This window comes from Setaria italica, chromosome VI, assembly GCF_000263155.2.
Source record: "Setaria italica strain Yugu1 chromosome VI, Setaria_italica_v2.0, whole genome shotgun sequence".
Classification (NCBI taxonomy): domain Eukaryota; kingdom Viridiplantae; phylum Streptophyta; class Magnoliopsida; order Poales; family Poaceae; genus Setaria; species Setaria italica.
The window spans coordinates 4,990,049-5,011,915 of NC_028455.1; the positions used below are offsets into that span (position 1 = coordinate 4,990,049).

The following is a 21,867-nucleotide window of genomic DNA, read 5'->3' on the forward strand; positions in this document are numbered from 1 at the left end:
AGGGTTGGACGAACAGAGGGGTCGGACGAGACGGAAAAGGGGTCGGGCGAACAGAGGGGTCGGACGAGACGGAAAAGGGGTCGGACGAACAGAGGGGTCGGCAGCTTACCTTCGGTTTATAGGTGAAGCTTTGGGATCGGGAAGGAGTGGACTTGGGTAGCGGCGAAGTCCGGCGGTACTCTGGCGGTGGCGGTGCTTCTTGCGGACAGCAAGCAAGCTCCAGCACAGCGCGGAGGACCAAGCGGCTGGGTGGATTGGGGAAGGCGGTGTTGAGCAGAGAGGAGAGTTCCTCAGGAACTTAAGCGGCAGCGCTCGAGCACGAAACAGAGGAGCAAGGCGGGAAGGCAGCGATGGCGAAGGGGAACTCCGGCGGGGCTCCGGTATTCCCTTTTATAGCCGCGCGGAAGAGAGAAGGTTGGAGCGGCGCGAAGGTCGGGAAGAAGCGATGGAGTGCACTGCTGGGGCGGCGATTGAGCAACGAGGGTGGTGGAAAAGGGCTTCGGGGATGACACCGGCGGTCATTGGGCACCGATGACAGGGCGGCGCAGGCGCGGTTTTGCCGGTGGTTGAGATTTGGCGGAGGTGGGTGTCATCGTGCGGTAGATCTGATGGAAGTGACCGGGGAAACAGCGCTAGAAGCGAGGGCGCATAGGTGTGAAGACAGGCGGGCGGCGGTCGTGCGGGTGAGCGCGGAGCAACAGATTGTCGGGGGCGGGGCTCTGACAGGGCGGAAAAGGAGCTGTTGCGGCCGTGGTCTGGGTTGGTGAAGGAGGAATCGTCGAGTAGCGCGGACCGGGACGGCGCGACTGTGGAGGGGCGACGGAAAAGACGGGCGGCATCGGGCTCTGCAGCCGGGGGTCCGGCGAGGTGATGATGGGCGCGGGTGGCAAGGCACTGCAAAAAGGGTTGCAGAGGGCTTCCACTGCGATTGGGGAAGGGGGCGCGAGAATCCATCCGGTCACGGCCGGCGAAGGGGCGGAGCGGCGGGTGTCGGAGGAAACGAGCCACGCGGCGGAGAAACTCTAAAGCGGGCATGCAACTCGAGTGCGTCTGTCGCGGGAGATCTGGGGAAAAGATCTTTGTGGGTCCACCGATCAGTCTTGGATGGTCCACTATTCAGATAGAGAGATAGACTGTTGGGAAGACTTAGAAGGATCCGGCGGTATGGGCTTAGGGTCGGCGGGGTCGGGACTGGGGAACCAGTGGAGAGGGGTCGGGTCTCAGGGTCGGGACCGGACTGGAGGTTGAGCACTTAGACTTGGTAAAGCTGAGACAGGGGATTAGGGACTCAGATTAAGATTAACTTGAAGATTTTTGGGGTGGGTCGTCACAAGTCCCCTCCAGAGAAGCTTGACCTTCCTTTATGACGGGGGGGGGGGGCATTTGCCCCACCAAAGATGGTCGCTACTGCGTGTTGGGTTTCCTGGAACCCCAAGTTACCCCCGCCAGGCTCTCCACCTTTGCCGTCCCTTCGGCGGCAGTCCTCCCATTCCTTCTGCTGATTCTCAGTGAGGCCCTTGACTAGCTGACACTCGGTCAGGTCGTGGTGGTCGGTTTTGTGGATCTTGCACCACTTGCCGCCCGCCGGTTGCACTAGCGCTAGTCGCTTCCTGTCACCTCCCAGACCCCGGGCAATGGGGGCATGTTCCCCCCATCCGAGCCTAGTGTGGTGACGACCTTCCTTTTATTCTTCTTGTCCCCCCAGTCCTAACCGTGTCGGGGTGAATTTTCCTCCCGACTAGCGGCTGCCTCCCATGGAGGGAGCAAGGCCTGAGCCTCAGCCTCCCGAGCAAACTTATCAGCTAGGGTGAATAGCTAGGCCATAGTTTCGATGCTGTGGGTCCCCAACTTCCCCCTCAGCCACTGGATAGTGACCCCTTGGCTGAAGGCGACTATGACCAAGGTCGAGGTAATGCGAGGGATGGTGTTGTAGACCTGGCTGAAATGCTGAATGTATTACTGCAGCATTTTGCCATCATGCTGGAAGATGGCATGAAGGTCGCTCTCCATCCCCGATTGGGCGAATGAGCTCAAGAAGTTAGCGACGAACTACCTTTACCCAAGTGGTTGATTTGTAGGTGAGGGTGATTGCGAGACCAAGAACTCGAAGGTTCAGACCTCTGAGAGTAATACCCTATATCCTGTATGCGTGGATTGTATTGCTTCATATGAGATTCGATGCCCCAAGGGCTCCCTTGGCTTCCTTATATAGTCTGATGACCAAGAGTTACAAGTCAGTTTGACCTAATCTACTCCATACATGGAAAGTAATCTAAGTTGGATTACAATATGCGTCCCATGATATTCAGGCAGATTTGGACAGATTAGTTGCCTTGACGTGTACTCCAAGTAACTTCATGTCCTCGGCCCGCACACCCTGGTCGGGAAGGCCCACTTCTTAGGTCCGGCTAGTATCCTGGTTGGTGGGGACCTATGGGGTACCCATATCCCTCAAGCCCCCGAGCAATGTGTAGGCGAACAGGAACTTGAAATTTTCACAACGAAGCTTGAAATTAGATCGGCTGGAGTTGCGACATCATCAGGGTGACAGAGAGGCTACACGGTGCTTAAAAAAGAAGAAAATCTGAGCGAGTGTGGAGCCAACGTGTAGAGCGAAGACAAGCGCCGAGGTGATGGATGCTGGCGTCCAGCAGGTCAGAGTGATGGGTGCGGAGGGTGTCGCAAGACGCACTCCGTAGGAGTAGCCCCCGAGCATGGGAGCGATTAGAATAATCAGTCCGATGGTCAAAGAAAATTAAAGCTGTCTCATTGAAGCATTTATCTGCTCCCAAGCACGGAGACAGGCATAGCCATGGGAGCTTGCAGACTAAAAGTGTGTTCCTAAATCTTAGTAGATAAGATTTGGAGCAATGATAGGTAGGAGACAAAAGCTTCTTGTTCACAGGGGTGCCACTTCGTCAGAGAAGCTGCATGGGGATACTGTTTCATCAGCTGCATGATGATACTATCTCGCTAGAGCAGCTGCACAGGAGTACTATCTATTGGTACTTGAAGATAAGGCTGGGCACCACGTGAGTACTATGGAGTCACGCTGGTGTGGAGGGGCTCTGTCGTTCATCTTCATGTGTTTACTGTAGCATCTTGGAGGGTAGCCGGAAGCCTAGCTATAAATAGACCCGCTGTTGGGATACGAGGTAGGCTACACTAGCGCAAAACAAAAAATTTTCTATTGCGTAAATCAGGAAAACTGCCGTATAAGGTTCACGGTATTACCACTCGACGCACTGGTACGGAAGATGTAGAATCGTGTCGGGGCAACGAAGTAGATCAGCGTAGTCGAACGTAGTCGATCACGTTGATGTCGAGGAGCTCCTCAGCAGCTCGTCCACGTGCAGCAAGATCGTCTTCGTGCCACGGCTCGTCGTGGCTCGTCGGCGGCTTGTCCAAGTGCTGCAGGCGCAACACCTCCAAGGTATCCACACGTGCAGGGAGGAAGCGTCGCAAGCCAGACTGATAGATCCGTGAGTTGCAACAGGCGAGGACGTGGGAGGCGCGGCAGATGTGTTTTGCCAAAAGGTGTCAACCCTAGGGCGTCCGCACCCCTCTATTTATAGAGGTTCCTAACGGGCCTCTGGGTCCAAGGCCCATTAGCACTTATAAACCTAATCCAACTCGGATCACATCCGAATTGGACTTCCAGCCCCTTAAGTGTGTGACCCTATGGGTTCGGATACGTATAGACATGGCCTGAGTACTCCTACTCGGCCCAATAGTCGGTAGCAGCCTCTAGCAAGACGTGCCAACTCCTATATGCACACGAAGATCATATCAGACGAACCGTCACAACATTATGTACATGCTATTCCCTTTGCCTCACGATATTTGGTCTAGTTTCAAGCCGACCGCTCTTTCTCGATCCTGTGATTCGGAATCCCTTTGTAGGTTAACTCTTAACCGTACGAGCATGGCCATGCATTTTCGAATCCGATCACTTGAGGGGCCTAGAGATATCACTCTCAATCAGAGAGGGGCAAATCCCATCTTGATTGATCATGTCTCACAGCATGCTTCTTGACAAACCCGAAAGCTACCTTTTTAACTACCCTGTCACGGTGTAGCGTTTGATAGCCCCTAAGTAAGTCGATCCACATCTTGAGTACATGCGACAATCTTAGGTCTAAGGACAAAGCGTAGATGTTGTGTAAAGAGAGAACTACTTCTCGTGTTGGATCAGTCCTAGCATATGTCTCTACATGTGCCCACATTATTAGTTTAACATCTTCATGTCCATGACTTGTGAAACATAGTCATCAACTAATACATGTGCTAGTCTAATATTTATGTGTGTCCTCACATGAACTCCGACTAGGAACAACTTTAGAAAAACCATACAAGTAAAGAGTTTCACATACAATTCACATAATTGCAAATCAATTCAAGTAGCCTTGTGTGCATCCCTAAGCACCTAACCGAGGTCAACAGTATGGCCATCTTCTGCAAACTCATCTTCATCAGCCTCAGTCATTGTAGTATCTACAAAAGATTGGCCTATAGCACAGTCCAGAATGTTGTCATCCTCCTCCTTTTCACCGTCTTCCATTACAACCCCTCTTTCACCGTGACGGGTCCAAACCAAATAGTTAGGCATGAAACTGTATCTAAACAAGTAGTTGTGAAGAGTCCCCCAGAAAGCCTTTGAATAGCACTTCTGGTTACTACACTGGACGCATGGACAAGATGTGAACCCGTTCTCTAGCTTGTTTTCTTTGGCCACTTCAAAAAAATTATTCATGTCAGCAATAAACACTTTGCTCCACCTGTCCGCGTTATACATCCATTGCCGGTCCATCTGCATCGTATTATGCAAGCCATCAATAAAATAGATTACAATAAAACTATCCATCACATTGCTAAAATTTTAGATATAAATACACAAATTAAAATTTCAGAAGCAAATAACATGATACACTACGAAAAACTCAAATATTGCTGAAAGTTTACATAGAAATACACAAATTATTTAGCTCATATTTAATTTACAAATAACTAAACTATTAAAAAATTCAATATTTCCCACATAATTTACTTATTCTAAAAATGACTAATTCCATACCTCTATCTGAAAAGTACTAAAGTATGAAGTTACACCTACAATTTATATGGCTAATTTATAAATATTAAAAACACATTTACTCTAATTTTTCCCTAATACATAAAATTGAAATAATCTCAATTCTACCTCACATTTATTGTCCATTCTCCCTCACATTCAAACTATCCATCACATTGTAGCTCAAAAAAAATGTATAAATACAAATCCTCTACATGCTTAACAACAAATAAACTCATTTTTCTCCCTCTCTAAAGTATAAAACAAAGCTTAACAACAATAAATGAACGAAGCATGAAGTAGCTAACCTTCACAACACTTTGGATGAGTGAAATCCCCACGAAAATGAGGAAAAAAAATTTAGCACCACCTCCCCTAAGCTTGCTTCGGCTCCATGGAGAGGATGAGCTTCTCTGTCTTTGTGGAGTGGAATGGCTCGGGCTGGAGGAGTGGAGGAGGAAGAAAGGACTCTTGTAGATCAGATTTTATCCCAGTTGGTAAATCCAACCGGAACAAAAGATTAGAGCTTTTGTCCCGGTTGATGTTTACTCCCAGTTGGTAACGCCAATCGGGACAAAAGCTCCAACCTTTTGTCCCGGTTGGTAAGGTTGGATTTACCAACCGAGATAACTGGTTTTGTCCCGGTTGGTAATTCCAACCGGGGGTAAAGGGTGGTCTATAGTTCCTGTTGCAAAAAAGAACCGAGAGTAAAGGTACACCCCATTCCAGTCTACCGTGGCGCACCCCCTTCTCTCCCGGGCCGAAATTAAACCGATACTAAAGGGGATGGGATCTAAAGTCACAGTTCTCTAGTAGTGCTTGCTTGACTAGGTTTGTTACGATCCATCATGGATTTCAGCACACACATCTTGGCTCTTGCAACAGCCATGCACCTGCCCTCCATGCACCATATAGTCATACGGTCCCAACAACTACTCTGCGAAGTCCGTGACGACAACTTCCCGGACATCAACCCTAACCACCGCCGACCCTCACGTTGAGCCAACCATGCTCCACCTTGTGTTGTATCCGTCCTACACTGCATGCGCATTGCACAACATCATGTAGATGCATGCTCCTCACAACTCCATATGATCTTCCACATAACCTCTAGATCCAATCTAACCATAACTCTAGGTACCAATTGTTAGAAAATTAGCCCTTGCGGTGCGAGCCACCTGCTAATCTCCACCAGCGGAAGCGTCGATTGAATCTACTAACACAAACTTGCTGATCACAGATGAAAACGGGGACACGATCTCTGTTGATGAGGTTCGTCCGAAGCCTACATCCCGGGGCATCACTACGGGCGCTCCTCTCAAAACCACAACACCGGTCGCTTCGGGGTCCCGGCATCATGCCGTGTCATCATGGTTACAACTAGCTCCCTCTCATATTTATGAAGAAGTCCAGATTATAGAGTTTAACACGGATTCTACCCTATACTGCTGAATACAACTCAAGTGCAATCGTAACCAGATTGTGTAAATATTCAACACAGTATCTGGTACCAGCAACCTTTGCTTAAGTGAGTCCAACACCTTCGTTCCATCCTTTGCAGATTCACATTTAAAGTTTAAGAAGTGTTCTACTGAATCCTAGATTAAGGGCCTGTTTGGTTTGAGTTGCTTATGCATAAGCAACTTAAAATAAGCAACTTATTTGCTTATGAAACCAATCGCCCTTGCTTTTTGGGTTGCTTATGGGGCTGCTTATTTTTAGCAAATAAGGGCCTGTTTGGTTTGAGTTGCTTATGCATAAGCAACTTAAAATAAGCAACTTATTTGCTTATGAAACCAATCGCCCTTACTTTTTGAGTTGCTTATCAGGACTAAAAGGCGCACTTTACACCTCCTACCCTCATTCAATGCACACACTCCTCTCTCTCTCCCCCCTCCCTCGTCACCAGCTCCCCTTCCTCCGCGCCACCCGCCGCCGCTCCCGGCCGCCGCCCGCCTGGCCGGCCCTGGCCGCCGCCCAGGCTCTGCGCCACCCGCCGCCGCCCAGGCTCTGCGCCACCCGCCGCCGCCCGCTTGGCCGCCGCCCGGCCTCCGCGCCACCCGCCGCCACTCCCAACCGCCACCCGCCGCCGCCCGCCTCCGTGCCACCCGCCGCCGCTCCACCGCCACCCCGACCAGCTGCTACTGCTCCCTGCCGCCGCCGGCCCCCGGGATCAGGTGTGTGCAGGAAGAAGAAGTGTGGGGAGGCAAAGAGGAGAGGTAGCAACACAAGGGGCAAATATGACAATGTCCACCTCATTCAATACTCATAAGCAAGGGTATCCAAACAGCTAGACTAAAAATAAGAAACTCCAAATAACTTTAAGTTGCTTATAATAAGCAACTCAAATCAAACATGCCCTAAACATACGCTTATCTCCACTGATACGATTGTTCTGTGGCAATTATTATAGTCCGCAAGCCGGCAGTTTGCTTAAGCGAGTCCGACACCTTCGTTCCATTCCTTTGCAGACTCGCATTTAAAGTTTAAGATGTGTTTCACTGAATCTTAGATTAAACATACGCTAATCTCCACTGACATGATTGTTCTGTGGCAATTATTATAGTCCGCAAGCCGGCAGTTTGCTTAAGCGAGTCTGCCACTTTGCGGTGTTTGGTTCTTTAGTCCGGACTAAATTTATAGCACATCGAATATTCGGATGTTAATTAGGAAGACTAAATATAAGCTAATTATAAAACTAATTACAGAGGCTAATTCACGAGACGAATATATTAAGCCTAATTAATCCATCATTAGCACATGTTTACTGTAGCATCATATTGTCAAATCATGGACTAATTAGGTTTAATAAATTCGTCTCGCAAATTAGCCTCCACTATAAAATTAATTTTGTAATTAGTTTATATTTAATACTCCTAATTAGTATCTAAACATTCGATGTGACAGGAATTTTAGGAGCTCCTAAAGAACCAAAGGAGGCTGCGAGTCCGACACCTTCGTTCAATTCCTTTGCAGACTCACATTTAAAGTTTAAGTTGTGTTCCACTGAATCCTACATTAAACATACGCTTATCTCCACTGACATGATTGTTCTGTGGCAATTATTATAGTTCGCAAGCCGGCAGGTTGAGCGAGTCCAACACCTTCGTTCCATTCCTTTGCAGACTCGCATTTAAAGTTTAAGATGTGTTCCACTGAATCCTAGATTAAACATACGCGTATCTCCACTGATATGATTGTTCTGTGGCAATTATTATAGTCCGCAACCGGCAGTTTGTTGGCTGCTAGCTACATACGAAATAATTACACTAATGGTGACATAAAAAAAAACTTGTCATCATTGACTAAACACACACAAGCACAACCAATACTGCTGTATGGTTGGGGCCTGCGTCTGTTCTGAACCTCATCACTAACGATTGAAACGACTCATTGTCTTGTTAATAAAGCACTCTCTTTACCCGAAAAAAAGGAGCAACTTCCCAACGGGTCCAAAAGGGCACAATATATTGTTATCCACGTGCGGACAAATTTGGTCACTTTTACCGAGTGGGTGGGACCTTCAGTACTGGGTTATAATATCACCGGTACTAAAAGGTGATCTAATATTAAAAGGCTTCCGAGGACCTTAAATTTGAACCCGGTACTAATGCTAATGTTAGTACCGGATCGAAATGCACCGATATTAACGTTAAGAACGAGGGAACGTTCATATTTCTAGTAATTACGGAGAGAGAGAGATTTCAATTTGGTTGCTGCCGTGGCACCAAGCTATCCTGTGCACTTGTGTTTACCTGAAAATGCCTTGACACCAGGTGTGACTGCGGACCGATGTGTGGTGGCGGCAGCGGCTCCTCAGTCTCGAGGATGACGCTGCTCCTAGATCTTGCCCCCTTTCTTGTTGCTGGTTGAGCTCGCCTGTTTTGGCTCGTTTCCTCTGCAGTAACTCCGTTCTGCGACGGTTTTCCGCCTTCCGGCGAGGACAGCACGACCGCTGAGGTGTCCGTGTGCGGCGAAGAGCTCCACAACATCTTCGGTAAGTGGGTGACTCTGGGGCGGCCGAAGAGACGGACGATCGTCCACGACTCCAAGAAACGGATAACATGTTCTGGATAACCTTTGGAAGCGATGCACGCATTACATGTGGGACGTCCTAATAAAAGAGTACTCGAGGTTAATTTGAGCATTTCGCTATATCAGTTTGTTACGTCAGTGTAATAAGTTCTGACTGTTAACAAACCCACCGTTAAATACATATTGGGGGAGATGGAGATCTTAACATTGACAAAGCCGTATCACATACTCCCTCCATCCCAAATTATAAATCGTTTTTACTTTTCTAGATGCATAGATGTTTGTATGCTCCTAAATATAGTGTATGTCTAGATGCATATAAACATCTACGAACTTAGAAAAGTTAAAATGACCTATAATTTGAAATTGAGGGAGTATATCAAAAGACATGAAGGAATTTGAGGATGACGGTGGTTGTGACTCGTGAGTCCATCTCCAATCACATATTTATAAATAAAACCCTAAAAGCAATAGTTATGCACCTACATATATAGAATTATGTCTAAATTCACAGCAAAATCTATATATGTAGAAAAGTCAAAACGATCTACATTTTGAAATGGAGGGAGTATATGTGTATAATTTTACGGGTATTGGGATTTTGAACCCCCACTACTAGGGAATCTGCCTTCAGTACCAGTGAGAATCCCCCTTTAGTACCGGTTGTGCTATATCGGTACTAAAAGGGTCAGTTCAAATAACCGGTACTAAAGGGGAGGGGACCTTTAGTACCAGTTGTATACACCAATCGGTACTAAATTAGCTGCCACGTTGTGCGTGGCCAAGGCCAATTTAGTACCGATTTGTAATTCCAACCAATACTAAGCTATTTTTTATTTTTTATTTCTTTTCTCCTTTTCTTTTCTATTTCTTTATTCGATATTAGTTTACGTATAGTAGTTCTAATACGCTAATCTATATAAAGTTATATTTAATTTATAATATTACATTTGAGATAATATTATATATAGACATATTTATATGAACAATATAACATTGCATCAACTTTCCAAGTTTAATATTTTGGATCAACTATTCCGAACCCGAGACCTGACGGTGATGCACATTTGATCCGTCATTATGGAACTCTCCCGCTGGATTTAGTACCTCGTCTAAAAGAAATTCACTGAGTTGTTCTTGAATTGCCCTGATTTTTTCTCTCTCGAGGAGTTCTTCCTTCATGTGTATAATCTGTATCATTAGAAAAAGTTATTATATTAGATCAATGGATCTGCACAATTAGAACTAATATATTGTTAAGAATTTTGTCTACGTACTCTGATTTTATGGTCGGTCACATGCTTCGGACCTACAAAGCCATGGATGAACTCACATATATAGATCCTGCCTCAAACACTATATATATGGCAAAAGAAGTTATGAAATATTTGTTGTGTTCAAGGAAGTGACACGAGATATGCAAATTTAATACATATCGGGAATTCAGAGTGGATATGAAGTTGCTCCTTGAATTCAACTGAGTGATCTTGACGGAAGCGATCCCATGCTTTGTTAAGCATAACTATGAGGTCGGTGTACTGATCTCTTGGTCTCCTCAAAGAGTCCATGATATAAACCATGCTTCGATCAACCACGATAACGAGAAGTATCTAGTGGAAGCTGTACACATATGTATAGTGAAAAGCTATCTAGTCTTATTTTTAATTGCAAGTTCAAAAAATATAAAGAGATGGGAAACACCCTCACTTGAATTTGTACGACAAAAGTATGTACTTCTTGTAACGTTGATTATCAAAGAAATTATATATATTCTTCAAGGTCTGATTTGGTTTATCTGCTTTAGTTGCCTCATTTATAACATCCGGCCCCATGAAGCCGACATCATAGAATCCTTTCCTTCGGCAAGCTTGAATCTCCATCCTGCATAATACAAAATAGAATAGGAGATAAGATGTCGCATAATGACTAGAGCGAGAATTTTGAAGTTAGAGCAAATTAAACACTTACACAACCCAGGAACTGACGTGGGCCTTTAGTATGGGTGGAGGCTTTAACCAGTACTAATGTATGACCTTTAGTATCGGGTGAAACCTCCACCTAATACTAAAGGGGGTCATGGGTCCTTACTGAGGAACTAGCTGTTAGACCTGATACTGATACCAACCAGTACTAAGCTTCGGGACGAATGCTGAGTTTTCCAGTAGTGCCCTTTCGGTAAAGTGGTACCTTATTTCTCAGTCACCATATGAAGAGTTGGTTTCCTTATATCCACTGGTGGAAAACTCACCTTTAGTCCCGGATGGTAAGCCTCATAGCTCCCAAAAAACCAACCGGGACTAAATATTCGGGAGCAAAGATTCGCCTATTTAGTACCGGGTTATACACGCAGGACTTAAAAACCCCCTTTAATACCAGTTGGTACTACCAACCGGGACTAAAAAGGTTAAAAAAAAGTATCGACTGTCCGCGCCGCCCACCCACGCACCCGCCTAGAGAAGAGGAGGAGAGAAGATAAGGAAGAAGACAAGGGGGAAAGGGAGATGAGGAGAAGATAAGATGGAGAGAGGGGGGCCGTGTGAAAAGGGGTCTTTTATTCCCGGTTGAAAACACCAACCGGGAATTCCAACCGGGACTAAGGGAGGACCTTTAGTCCCGGTTGGTGTTTCCAACCAGGATAAAATGTCTCACCAAATTTTTATGCCCCATTATCCGTTACAACCGGGACTAAAGGGAGGGTCTTTAGTCCCGGTTGATATTTCCAACCGGGACTAAAACTCCCCTTGTTGGTGGTGGCCTTTTGACCCGGGACTAAAGATCCTTTAATCCTGGGTCCAAAGACAATCGGGACTAAAAGCGTTAGATGAAAGGTTTCTTCTCTACCAACGATCTATGTAACTTATTCAATCTCTAAATTCTTTCTAAAAAGAAGAGTAGTAGTAACCACCTCAATCATTGATGCTACTGTTCAAGAAAAAAAAAACTATCGCTGAGCAAGATAGTACTGCATGCGAATATAAAATTTAAACACTCACGCAACTATATATATATATATGGCAGGCAAAGGCGCTACATTCTGTACCAGAAAACACCACCACCTATGCACCAGAACAAGTTCGTACAAGTAACTAGGAACCATGGATGTTGCATACCAACTCCTGCAAGTGATCACCACACCTCTAGCACTACCACTCCTACTGCTAGTCCCCCTCCTGCTGCTGCTCCACTCCACCTCTCGCCGAAGCCGTCATGGCAGCAAGCAGCAACCGAAGCGTCCCGTGCTGCCTCCTTCGCCTCCGGCCCTGCCCATCATCGGCCACCTGCATCTCGTCGGCGACTGCCCACATGTCTCCCTCCGCAGCCTCGCCGCGAAGCATGACAGCGGCGGTCTCATGCTCCTCCGCCTCGGCACCGTCCCGAACCTGGTCGTGTCGTCCCCACGCGCTGCGCAGCTTGTCATGCGCACGCACGACCACGCCTTCGCCTCGCGGCCGACGTCCAGGGTCTCGGACGCCCTGCTTTACGGGTCGTCGGACATCGGCTTCTGCCCCTACGGCGAGCACTGGCGCCAGCTCAGGAGGCTCGTCACCACGCACCTCTTCTCCGTCAAGAAGGTGAACTCACACCGCCTCGCCCGGCAAGACGAGGTAATTAACTAACTAATTATGTATACTGTCAACGTGAAATTTATGCAGCATACATGCACTTACCATGCATCTATGATCTGTTCCTGCGTGCTTAGGTGCGCCTGGTTATGGAGAAGATCCGGGAGGCGGTGGCCGGGCGGTGCAAGGCGGTGGACATCAGCGAGATGGTGAACACGTTCGCAAACGACAACGTGTGCCGGGCCGTGTCGGGCAAGTTCTTTAGGGCGGAAGGCCGGAACAAGCTCTTCCGGGAGCTGATCGATACGAGCGCTCATTTGATTGATGGGTTCAACCTGGAAGAGTGCTTTCCAGGGCTAGCAAACGTGTTAGGTTCGCTCACCAGCTGGTTTGCGAGTAACCAGGCCGAGAAGACACACAAAATATGGGATGAGTTGCTTGAAACGATAATAAGCGACCACGAGGGACGGGGAAGAAGCTCTGAGCACGGGCATGTTGTTGGCGGTGGTGTTGAGCAAGAAGAGACTGACTTCGTCGATGTGTTACTCTCAGTTCAGAAGGAGTATGGTATCACCAGAGACCATATCAAGGCCATCTTGATGGTAACGTACTTATTTCAATAAATACTAGTCTCTATATCATTAGAGAAAATATAACCTGGACATGTCGATATATATCCAGGACATGTTTGTTGCGGGCACGGACACGGTATCATTAGTTCTAGAACTCGCGATGGCGGAGCTCATGCGCAGCCCTCAGCTCATGACCAAGCTACAAGCTGAGGTGAGGGAAAAAACACCCAAAGGACAAGAAATGGTGGCGCAAGATGACATAGCTATCATGACATATCTAAGAGCTGTGGTGAAGGAAACGCTCAGGCTGCACCCACCATTGCCGCTGCTTGTCCCTCACATCTCTATGGTGGACTGTGAGGTCGATGGCTACACGATCCCCTCGGGGACGCGGGTCATCATCAACGAATGGGCTATTGGTAGAGATCCGGAGTCCTGGGAGAAAGCGGAGGAGTTCATGCCAGAGAGGTTCCTGGAAGGTGGAAGTGCTGCGGCTGTCGATTTCAGGGGCAATGACTTTCAGTTTGTGCCGTTCGGGGCTGGCCGGAGGATCTGCCCTGGCCTCAACTTTGGCATGGCTACTGTTGAGATCATGCTGGCAAACCTTGTGTACTGTTTTGACTGGGAGCTGCCGGCTGGCATGAAGGAGGAGGACATAGATCTGACGGAGGTGTTTGGGTTGAGTGTCCATCTCAAAGAGAAGCTCATCCTGGTTCCAAAACCACGTGGTAGTGTTGTTCATGCCGCGTAAGTAGAGTGATCCTATAAGCCTAGCTTGTTTGGAAACACAATAATAATCATCGGGAGAGAACTGATCTTTCATGCGCTACGGTAGGCTAGAATGGGGTGGAGCTTTACTCCCTGTTAGTATTTGCAACCGGGACTAAAGACCTCCCTTTTGTCCCGTCGAAACGGTTAGTTTCCTGGCAATAACGGCAGTCTCCTTTTATCTCGGTTGGAGCTTCCAACCGGGACAAAAGCGCCACCCTTTTATCCCGGTTGGAGTTACCAATCGGGACAAAATGTTTACTCCCGGTAGTTAATTCCAACCGGGACAAAAGCGCCATCCTATTGTCCCGGTTGGAATTACCAACCAAGATAAAAACTTATCCCCTTAAAGTTGCAGGATAGAGGCCTTTCTTCCTCCTCCAGCTTGAGCCACTCCACTCCACAAAGACAGAGAGCTTCACCCTCTCCATGGCGCCGAAGCAAGCCTAGGGGAGGTGCTGCCAAATTTTATTTCCTCATTTGAAGATTTCACTCATTCAAAGTGTTGTGAAGGTTAACTACTTCATTCTCCGTTCATTTATTGTTGTTATGCTTTGTTTTATGCTTTAGAGAGCGAGAAAAAATGGAGAGTATTTTGAGTTTAAATGTGAGGGAGAATGAAGAGGATTTCAATATTATGTATGAGGAAAAAATTAGAGTAAATGTATTTTTAATATTTAGAAATTGCTATAAAATTAAGGTAAATAAATTATAGGTGTAAGAAAATAGAATTTGGTCATTACTACATTTTTCATATCAGTATAATTTAAAACTTAATAATTGTATATATATTTGACCAACAATTTATTTATCTCATATTTAATGCAAGAACTAAATTATAAATAATAATTCTATACAAAATCCTATGTTCATTTTTCAACGTAATACGATACGTAATGCAGGTTCATATGTTGTCCATGCGTAATACGGGTTCATATGTTGTCCATACGTAATCCATTTTCATGCGTAATACGATGCAGATGGACTGGTAATGAATGTATAAAGCGGACAGATGGAGCAAGGAATTTATTGATGGCTTACATTATTTTCTCGAAATGGCCAAAGCGAACAAGCTAGAGAACGGGTTCATATATTATCCATGCTTCCAATGTAGTAACAAGAAGGACTGTTCAAAGGCTTCCTGGAAGACTATTCATAGCCACTTGTTTAGATACGATTTCATGCCTAACTATTTGGTTTGGACCAAGCACGGCGAAAGAGGGATTGTAATGGAAGATGACGAAGAGTAGGAGGATGATGACAACATTCCAGACTGGGCTGCAGGCCAATCTTTTGCAGATACTACAATGGGCGAGGTTGATGAAGATGAGTTTGTAGAAGACGGCCTTACTGATGACTTTGGTCAGGTGCTAGGGATGCACATAGAGATTGCAAAACTGAGAAGGAAGCAGCAAAGTCGCAATGCATGATAGATGATCACAAAAAATTATTGTACCCAGATTGCCAGCAGGGCCATAAAAAACTAGGTACCACACTAGAATTTATGCAATGGAAGATCAAAAATGGTGTGTCCGATAAGGCATTTCAGGGGATGTTGAAAATTGTCAAGAAGATTCTTTCTGAGAATAATGAATTGCCGTCCACAACATATTAAGCTAAACAGGTTGTTTGCCCTCTGGAATTGGAGGTTCAGAAGATACACGCATGCCCTAATGATTGTATCCTCTATCATGGTGCTGAATACGAGAAACTAGATGCTTGTCCCGTATGCGAAGCGCTGCGATATAAGATCAGGCGAGATGATCCTGGTGATGTCAAGGGGCAGCCTCCCAAGAAGAGAGTTCCCGCGAAGGTGATGTAGTATTTTCCTATAATACCATACTTGAAGCGCTTGCTCAAGAACAAGGCGAATGCTAAGTTGATGCGATTGTACAAAGAAGAACGTAAGCAAGATGAGATGCTGAGACACCCCGCTGATGGGGCTAGTGGAGATCAATTGATAGAGCATTCCCGGACTTTGAAAGTGATGCAAAGAATATAAGGTTTGGTTTAAGTACTGATGGATTCAATCCATTCGGTGAGTTGAGTAGTGGTCATAGTACTTGACCTGTGACTCTATGTATGTTCAACCTTCCTCCTTAGCTGTGCATGAAGTGGAAGTTCATTATGATGCCGGCACTTATCAAAGGCCTGAAACAACCCGGCAATATCGGGCATACATCCATGGGCCCACCAGAAGGTCTGTGCAGATCCACATACGGAGAAGTACGCCGAAGCATACCAGGACATGGAGACTATGGTACAGGATGGTATAGTCTACATGGACTCTAGGGAACTAATCGAAGCTAAGGAAACTACTCTACCTAGTTGGAGTAGAACTCTGAAGTCGAATCCGACTAGTACTCTTGTAAAACAACTACCCTGTAACCCTGCTCCCCGGATATGTAATGGCGGGCAGGGACCCCCTCCAAACAAGTTCAATCCAATACAAGGATACAACATACAGGACGTAGGGTATTACGCGATCTAGCGGCCCGAACCTGTCTAAATCGTGTTCCTGCATCACCATCGAGCTCCTGATTTCGGCGATACCACCAACCAAAACTCTACCTCGGGTACTCCCTTGGTAGGTTGCCGGGTCAAAACACAGAAAGCTGGTGCGCCAGGTAGGGGAAGTCGCCAAAATTCACCACGCGAGTTCGATGGCTCAAGTCATCATCAAGCCTATGGTCATGCTTGAGGCTAGCACGATGTTCGTCTTTGGCTCTTGGGTTTGCGTCGCCGACGGCATTGGAAGCTTCCACTGCTACACTGCAAGGCTCCGGAGAACAAGAAATTCGACACCGTCCTTCGTCGACAAGCTACAAAGGAATTCGTTGAGAAATTTCACAAAATTTTTAGGCAGTGAGTTTGAGCACAACTCGGATTCTGCAACAATTCGGATCGACATCATGTAATCCGAATCAAGTTCCAAGTCAATTCAGATTCGGACTCCGATACGCGGCTCTGGTCCATCAAGCAGCTTTGCCTAAATCACAACCCGGACTGGAAGTGATTGAGGACCACAACCATGACTTTGACTCGGATCCCTCCACCCCCCCGATGCCGTGCCCCCGTCGACGCCGTCCCAACCAGGTACGACGCCACCCCGCCCCGGTCGACCCCGCCCCGCCTCAGGTCCAACAGCATTGCCGTCCCGACGCCTCCGCCCCGCTGCCGACGCGTCCCCACCTCCCCATCCACGCCCCAGCCCCGACATCGCCTACCAGCTGCACCCCCGATGCCGCCTACCCCGCACCAGCACCGACGCCTCCCCACCGACGTCATCGCCACCTCGCCGACTTGCCACGCCCCCGACGCCGGCCGCCCCGCCTCGCTCTTGCAGACTCGCGGCAGTCACGGGTCGCGCTGATGTAAGCCCGCGGCCATCGTAACGTCATTGTTATTTATATTTTGATTTATGCATTAGTAGAGAATAGCTAGAAAATTATAGAAAATTGTTGGAGTAGATACAAATTATAGAAAATTGAAATACTTTGAAATCATGCCTTTTATTTTTTTAGAATTAATTTTTCCCATGAATTGAAATACTTAGAAAATAGCTAGAAAATTATAGAAAATCCGTACTTGTTGAACTTTCATACCGTGTTCATCTCGGCTAGCATGTTATCCGCCGAGCGGTAACGGACGTCAAGGAGGAGCTTTGATTCTACGAGGGAGAGCGGCAATGGTTGTGAAACACCGTGTCCCCTTCCTCGTAGAATCGGAGCTCTTCCATGGCCAAGTACGGTGCCGTTCGGTGGAGAAATGCTTGCCGAGATGATCACGGTCTGCAAGTTCAACTAGTATGGATGGTTATTTATTTAAACATGTTTTTGAGCTAGAATTTGATGGATATTTGATAACTTCAGACCTAGAAATGTCATCTACAAATGTTACTACCCTCGAGGTGGCACGTCCTGCAGGAGTTCACTTCCCTGTATCGTCATGCTAAAAGGCGATCGAAGCAACAAAACAGTTCCGAACATAGTAATGTTATTTCCTTCTTCTAATTGGTTTTGTACTACATATGAATATTTTATAATTCTACTTACATACAATGCAGTTTATCGACGCTATTAGATGGCTTAAACGAGTTGTCGCGGAGCTAGGTGGTACCATTCTTAGAGTGTGAGCTGATGTAGTTGGTCCAGTTAGAAGACTATACATCTCTTTTCAAATACCCATTCAAGGAGCACCACCAGGGCAGCCTAAGCCGGTGGTTGCAATTAACGCATCGGGTCGACCAGCAGTAATTAAGACAAGTTATGAAAGGAGCGCTGTGGAGGCATGCCTGGAAAAGCTAAAGGATCATGGGTACTTTGTGCCAGACTACTATTATTTTAAAATAAAGGCGCTTGAGGAGGAAAGTAGTAGTGTGATTATGTTTGCTGAGAGGCTTTGTCATCTGAATTGACATGACATGGTATGGATCTAATCATCCTTTTATATTTAATTATCGTTACATATTTTAAATTTCATAATAATGTTATTCTCTTCTTTTAGGATATCTATAATCAAACCTGGGTGGCAATAAGCTTTCAAGCGATTCTGGAGCAAGTCGTGGAAAGGTTAGGATATATTTACAATGTTGAATACCCAAGGCGCAATAGAGATTTCTTGCTCCAGACTAAGGTCTCTTTCTACCATGCATCTCAAGCGATGGACACACCATTTTGAGATTTATGGTTGTCCAAATTATTATCATTCTAAATCGCTAGAGAGTACACTAGTTCATGCTCTAACTTATATTGATGACGATCTAGACTTTAAGATTGGAGATATGAATTATACCTCATATCTTTATAAGGTATCTGAGCTAAGCCCGTAGTACTCATGGATGTAACATTTCTCTTATGTATTTGAACTTCTCTCTAAGACAAGTAGTGTTGTATCAACTTAAGTACGTATTTACTTTTCTTGTGTATTTGAATTATTATCAGAAGTGGTTCTCTCTGAGATCTCAATTGTAATATTATAGATATATAGAACTTTCCATATATTAGCGTATTAGAACTAATATACGTAAAGGAAACAAATATGAAATACGAATATAGATTAAAGGAGCAGAAATAAGAAAAGAAAAGGGAAGGGAAAAAATTAGTACCGGTTGGGGATACCAACCGGTACTAACGAAGGACCCCCTTTAGTACCGGATTGTCAGTACCGGTTGAACAACCGGTACTAGAGGGGGGTTAGGAACCGGTACTAGAGGTGATTTTTCCAGTAGTGTTGGTTAACTCAGTTCTCTCCTCTATTCCTTTATATCATCTGACTATTTTCCCTTAAATAAATGGGCCATTAGGAAGATTGATAAAATTAGAAGGAATTTTCTGGTCGGGTGGACAAAGACATGCTTGTCAAAGGAGATTGGTGGATTGGGAATTTTCGAGCTTTGCGTTTGAGATGGCTTTGGTATGCATGGACCGAACCAAAGAGGCCATGGGTGGGATCATCTCCACCTTGTGATGAGATAGACAAACAATTCTTCAGGGCCAGCACTTCAGTGGAAATAGGTGATGGACGAAGAGCGACCTTCTGGCATTGCACTTGGGTGAATGGCCGGGCACCGAGAGATATCGCTCCTCACCTGTATAAGATGGCTTGGAGGAAGCACAATTCTATCCGGGAGGATGTAACTGACCACAAACGGACACGTGGGCTTTGGCGATTGTCATCTGCAATTGAAATGGCTGAGTTTGTGCTCCTTTGGGATGTAGTGCAGCAGCTGCAGTTCTCAGGGAGTAATCCTAATTTGATCCAGGGGAGATGGACAGAAAATGGCTGCTACACAGCTAAGTCAGCTTACAAGGCTCAATTGAATGGGACTTTCACTACATTCAGAGGAGACTGGATTTGGAAAGCCTCTGCTGAAGGGAAGCACAAGTTCTTCACCTGGCTACTTATGCAACACAGGATCCTGACTGCTGACAAGTTGCTTATTCGCAATTGGCCATGTGACCATGTATGCTCCCTCTGTGATCAAGTAGATGAGACGGAGCAGCATCTTGCTTTGAACTGTTGTTTTGCGAAAGAGGTTTGGTTTAAGGTTAAATAGTGGACTGGCTTGCCAAGCTTGGTCCCTCAGTGGGAGGAAGTTTCTTTTGAGGAATGGTGGACCACGAACCTGAAGCAAGTTAGCGGGCGATCGAGGAGGTCCCTGGCGGCGGTGATTATGTACACGGCCTCGAATATTTGGAAGGAGAGAAATCGAAGGATTTTTTAGCACAAAGCACTCCTACCAGGCGAAGTTCTTGGGCTGATCAAGGAAGAAGCAGGGGTACGCCGCGCTGCTTGTGGCACCCCGGAGTGGGAGTTTGCTTAGTTTATTATGTTAAGTGATCTTTGTGTGAGTTATCTATCTTTATGTAATAACAACTCTATGCAACTTTCGCTTGCTGCCTTCTTCTTATATGCATTAGCAAGCAGTGCTCCTGTTTTATTTAAAAAAAAGATAATTCCCTATTTGGCACTAGAAAAGTTACTCGTTCCTTGGTCCTCAAAATTTTTTCATTCCCTATTTGACACCGGGTATAACTTTGGTTCCTTACATGACACTCTGTTAGATTTTCCATCCGCTCGCCGTTAAATGCCATGTGAAAAGATAATTTTGCCCCTATGAAAGAATATGGGCCCCACCACACCCACCCTCCTCTCCGGCGTCTCAATCTCCTGCTGGCAAACAGTGGCTGCCCGCGGGCACGGCGGGAGCCTGGGCGGGAGCGGCGGCGGTGGGGACGGCGACAGGGCGTTGGTTGTGGTGCAGTGGAGGCTGGCTGAGGTGGCGCGGGGAGGCGGCCAGGATGGAGGAAACGTTGTTGGCTAGCAGGGTGGAGGCATCGAGGGTGGTGTAAGGGATGGGGGTGATGTCAGGCGGCGGGACGGAGGCGGTGGCTACGACGTTGATGGGGGAGGTGGTAGTGCCATCGTGCGCCCGCGCAGGGCCACCGCTCTACCCACGTCTGCTCCACCGCATGAGTCCACCACCGCCGTCGTGCGCCCACGCCAGGCCGTCGCGGGTGTGCTCATCGTGCTTCACTCCCTCCCTCGCCGCGCCGCCCTCCACCTTCATCGCTCTGGCACCGACGCCGGCTCATCCGCAGCCTACTCGCCCACGTGTGGGGAGGGGTGGGGACAGCTGCCGCGGCCGGTCCTCGTGACAACACCAAGGAGCTGGGAGGAGCGATCAGTTGGAGCAATGGGGAAGGCGTAGCTGGCCCCGCAGTGGCATGGCGCGGCGGGGAAGGCGTGGGCACGTGGCCAGCCTGGGTAGCGGCATGGCACATGGGGGAGGCACGGCTGGCTTGGAAGAGACATGGAGGGGTGGGGGAGGTGCGGTCGGCCCACGCGGCCGCTTATAACGTCCGGGGTGGCGCGGACAGGTCACACGGCGGGGGAGGCATGGCGGCCTGGAGCGGCATGGCAGATAGTGGGAGAGAAGAGGAGAGGAGGGATAAGGGTGGCTCGGGTGGGGTCTATATTATTCCAGAGGGCAAAATTATCTTTTCACATGGTATTTAACGGTTATTGGTATCATATAAGGATCAAAGTTATACCTAGTATTAAATAGGGAAGAAAAAAATTTTAAGTACCAACAAACAAAGTAACAAAGTAACCCGTAGCTTTTGTTTTCTTGTCTCGAATAGGGAATTATCAAAAAAACGAACACTCTCCTCTATCGGAACACCACCCTCCCTCGTTTGAAATCGACTTCCTGCAGTTCAAAATTTCACAGGAATCCATCGAAAAGGAAGAGAACTGTATAGGAATTCATCTAAAGAAGAATCAAACCGGTTTAGTTTCAAAATCCTAACTTTTACTGGTATTTTCCAGTAAAACTGGACCGGTAGTTGCAGCT

At 46.9% G+C, this 21,867-nt stretch overlaps 1 protein-coding gene across 1 annotated transcript; it reads left to right on the forward strand.

Moving 5' to 3' along the window:
- The first annotated feature begins 12,198 nt into the window (after positions 1 to 12,198).
- Positions 12,199 to 13,992, forward strand: LOC101782744 (indole-2-monooxygenase). The gene is made up of 3 exons (XM_004974372.1): positions 12,199 to 12,711; positions 12,807 to 13,271; positions 13,351 to 13,992. Exons 1-3 carry the CDS (start codon positions 12,202 to 12,204, stop codon positions 13,990 to 13,992), a joined length of 1,617 nt encoding a protein of 538 aa, XP_004974429.1. The 5' UTR covers positions 12,199 to 12,201.
- Positions 13,993 to 21,867: the final 7,875 nt, after the last annotated feature.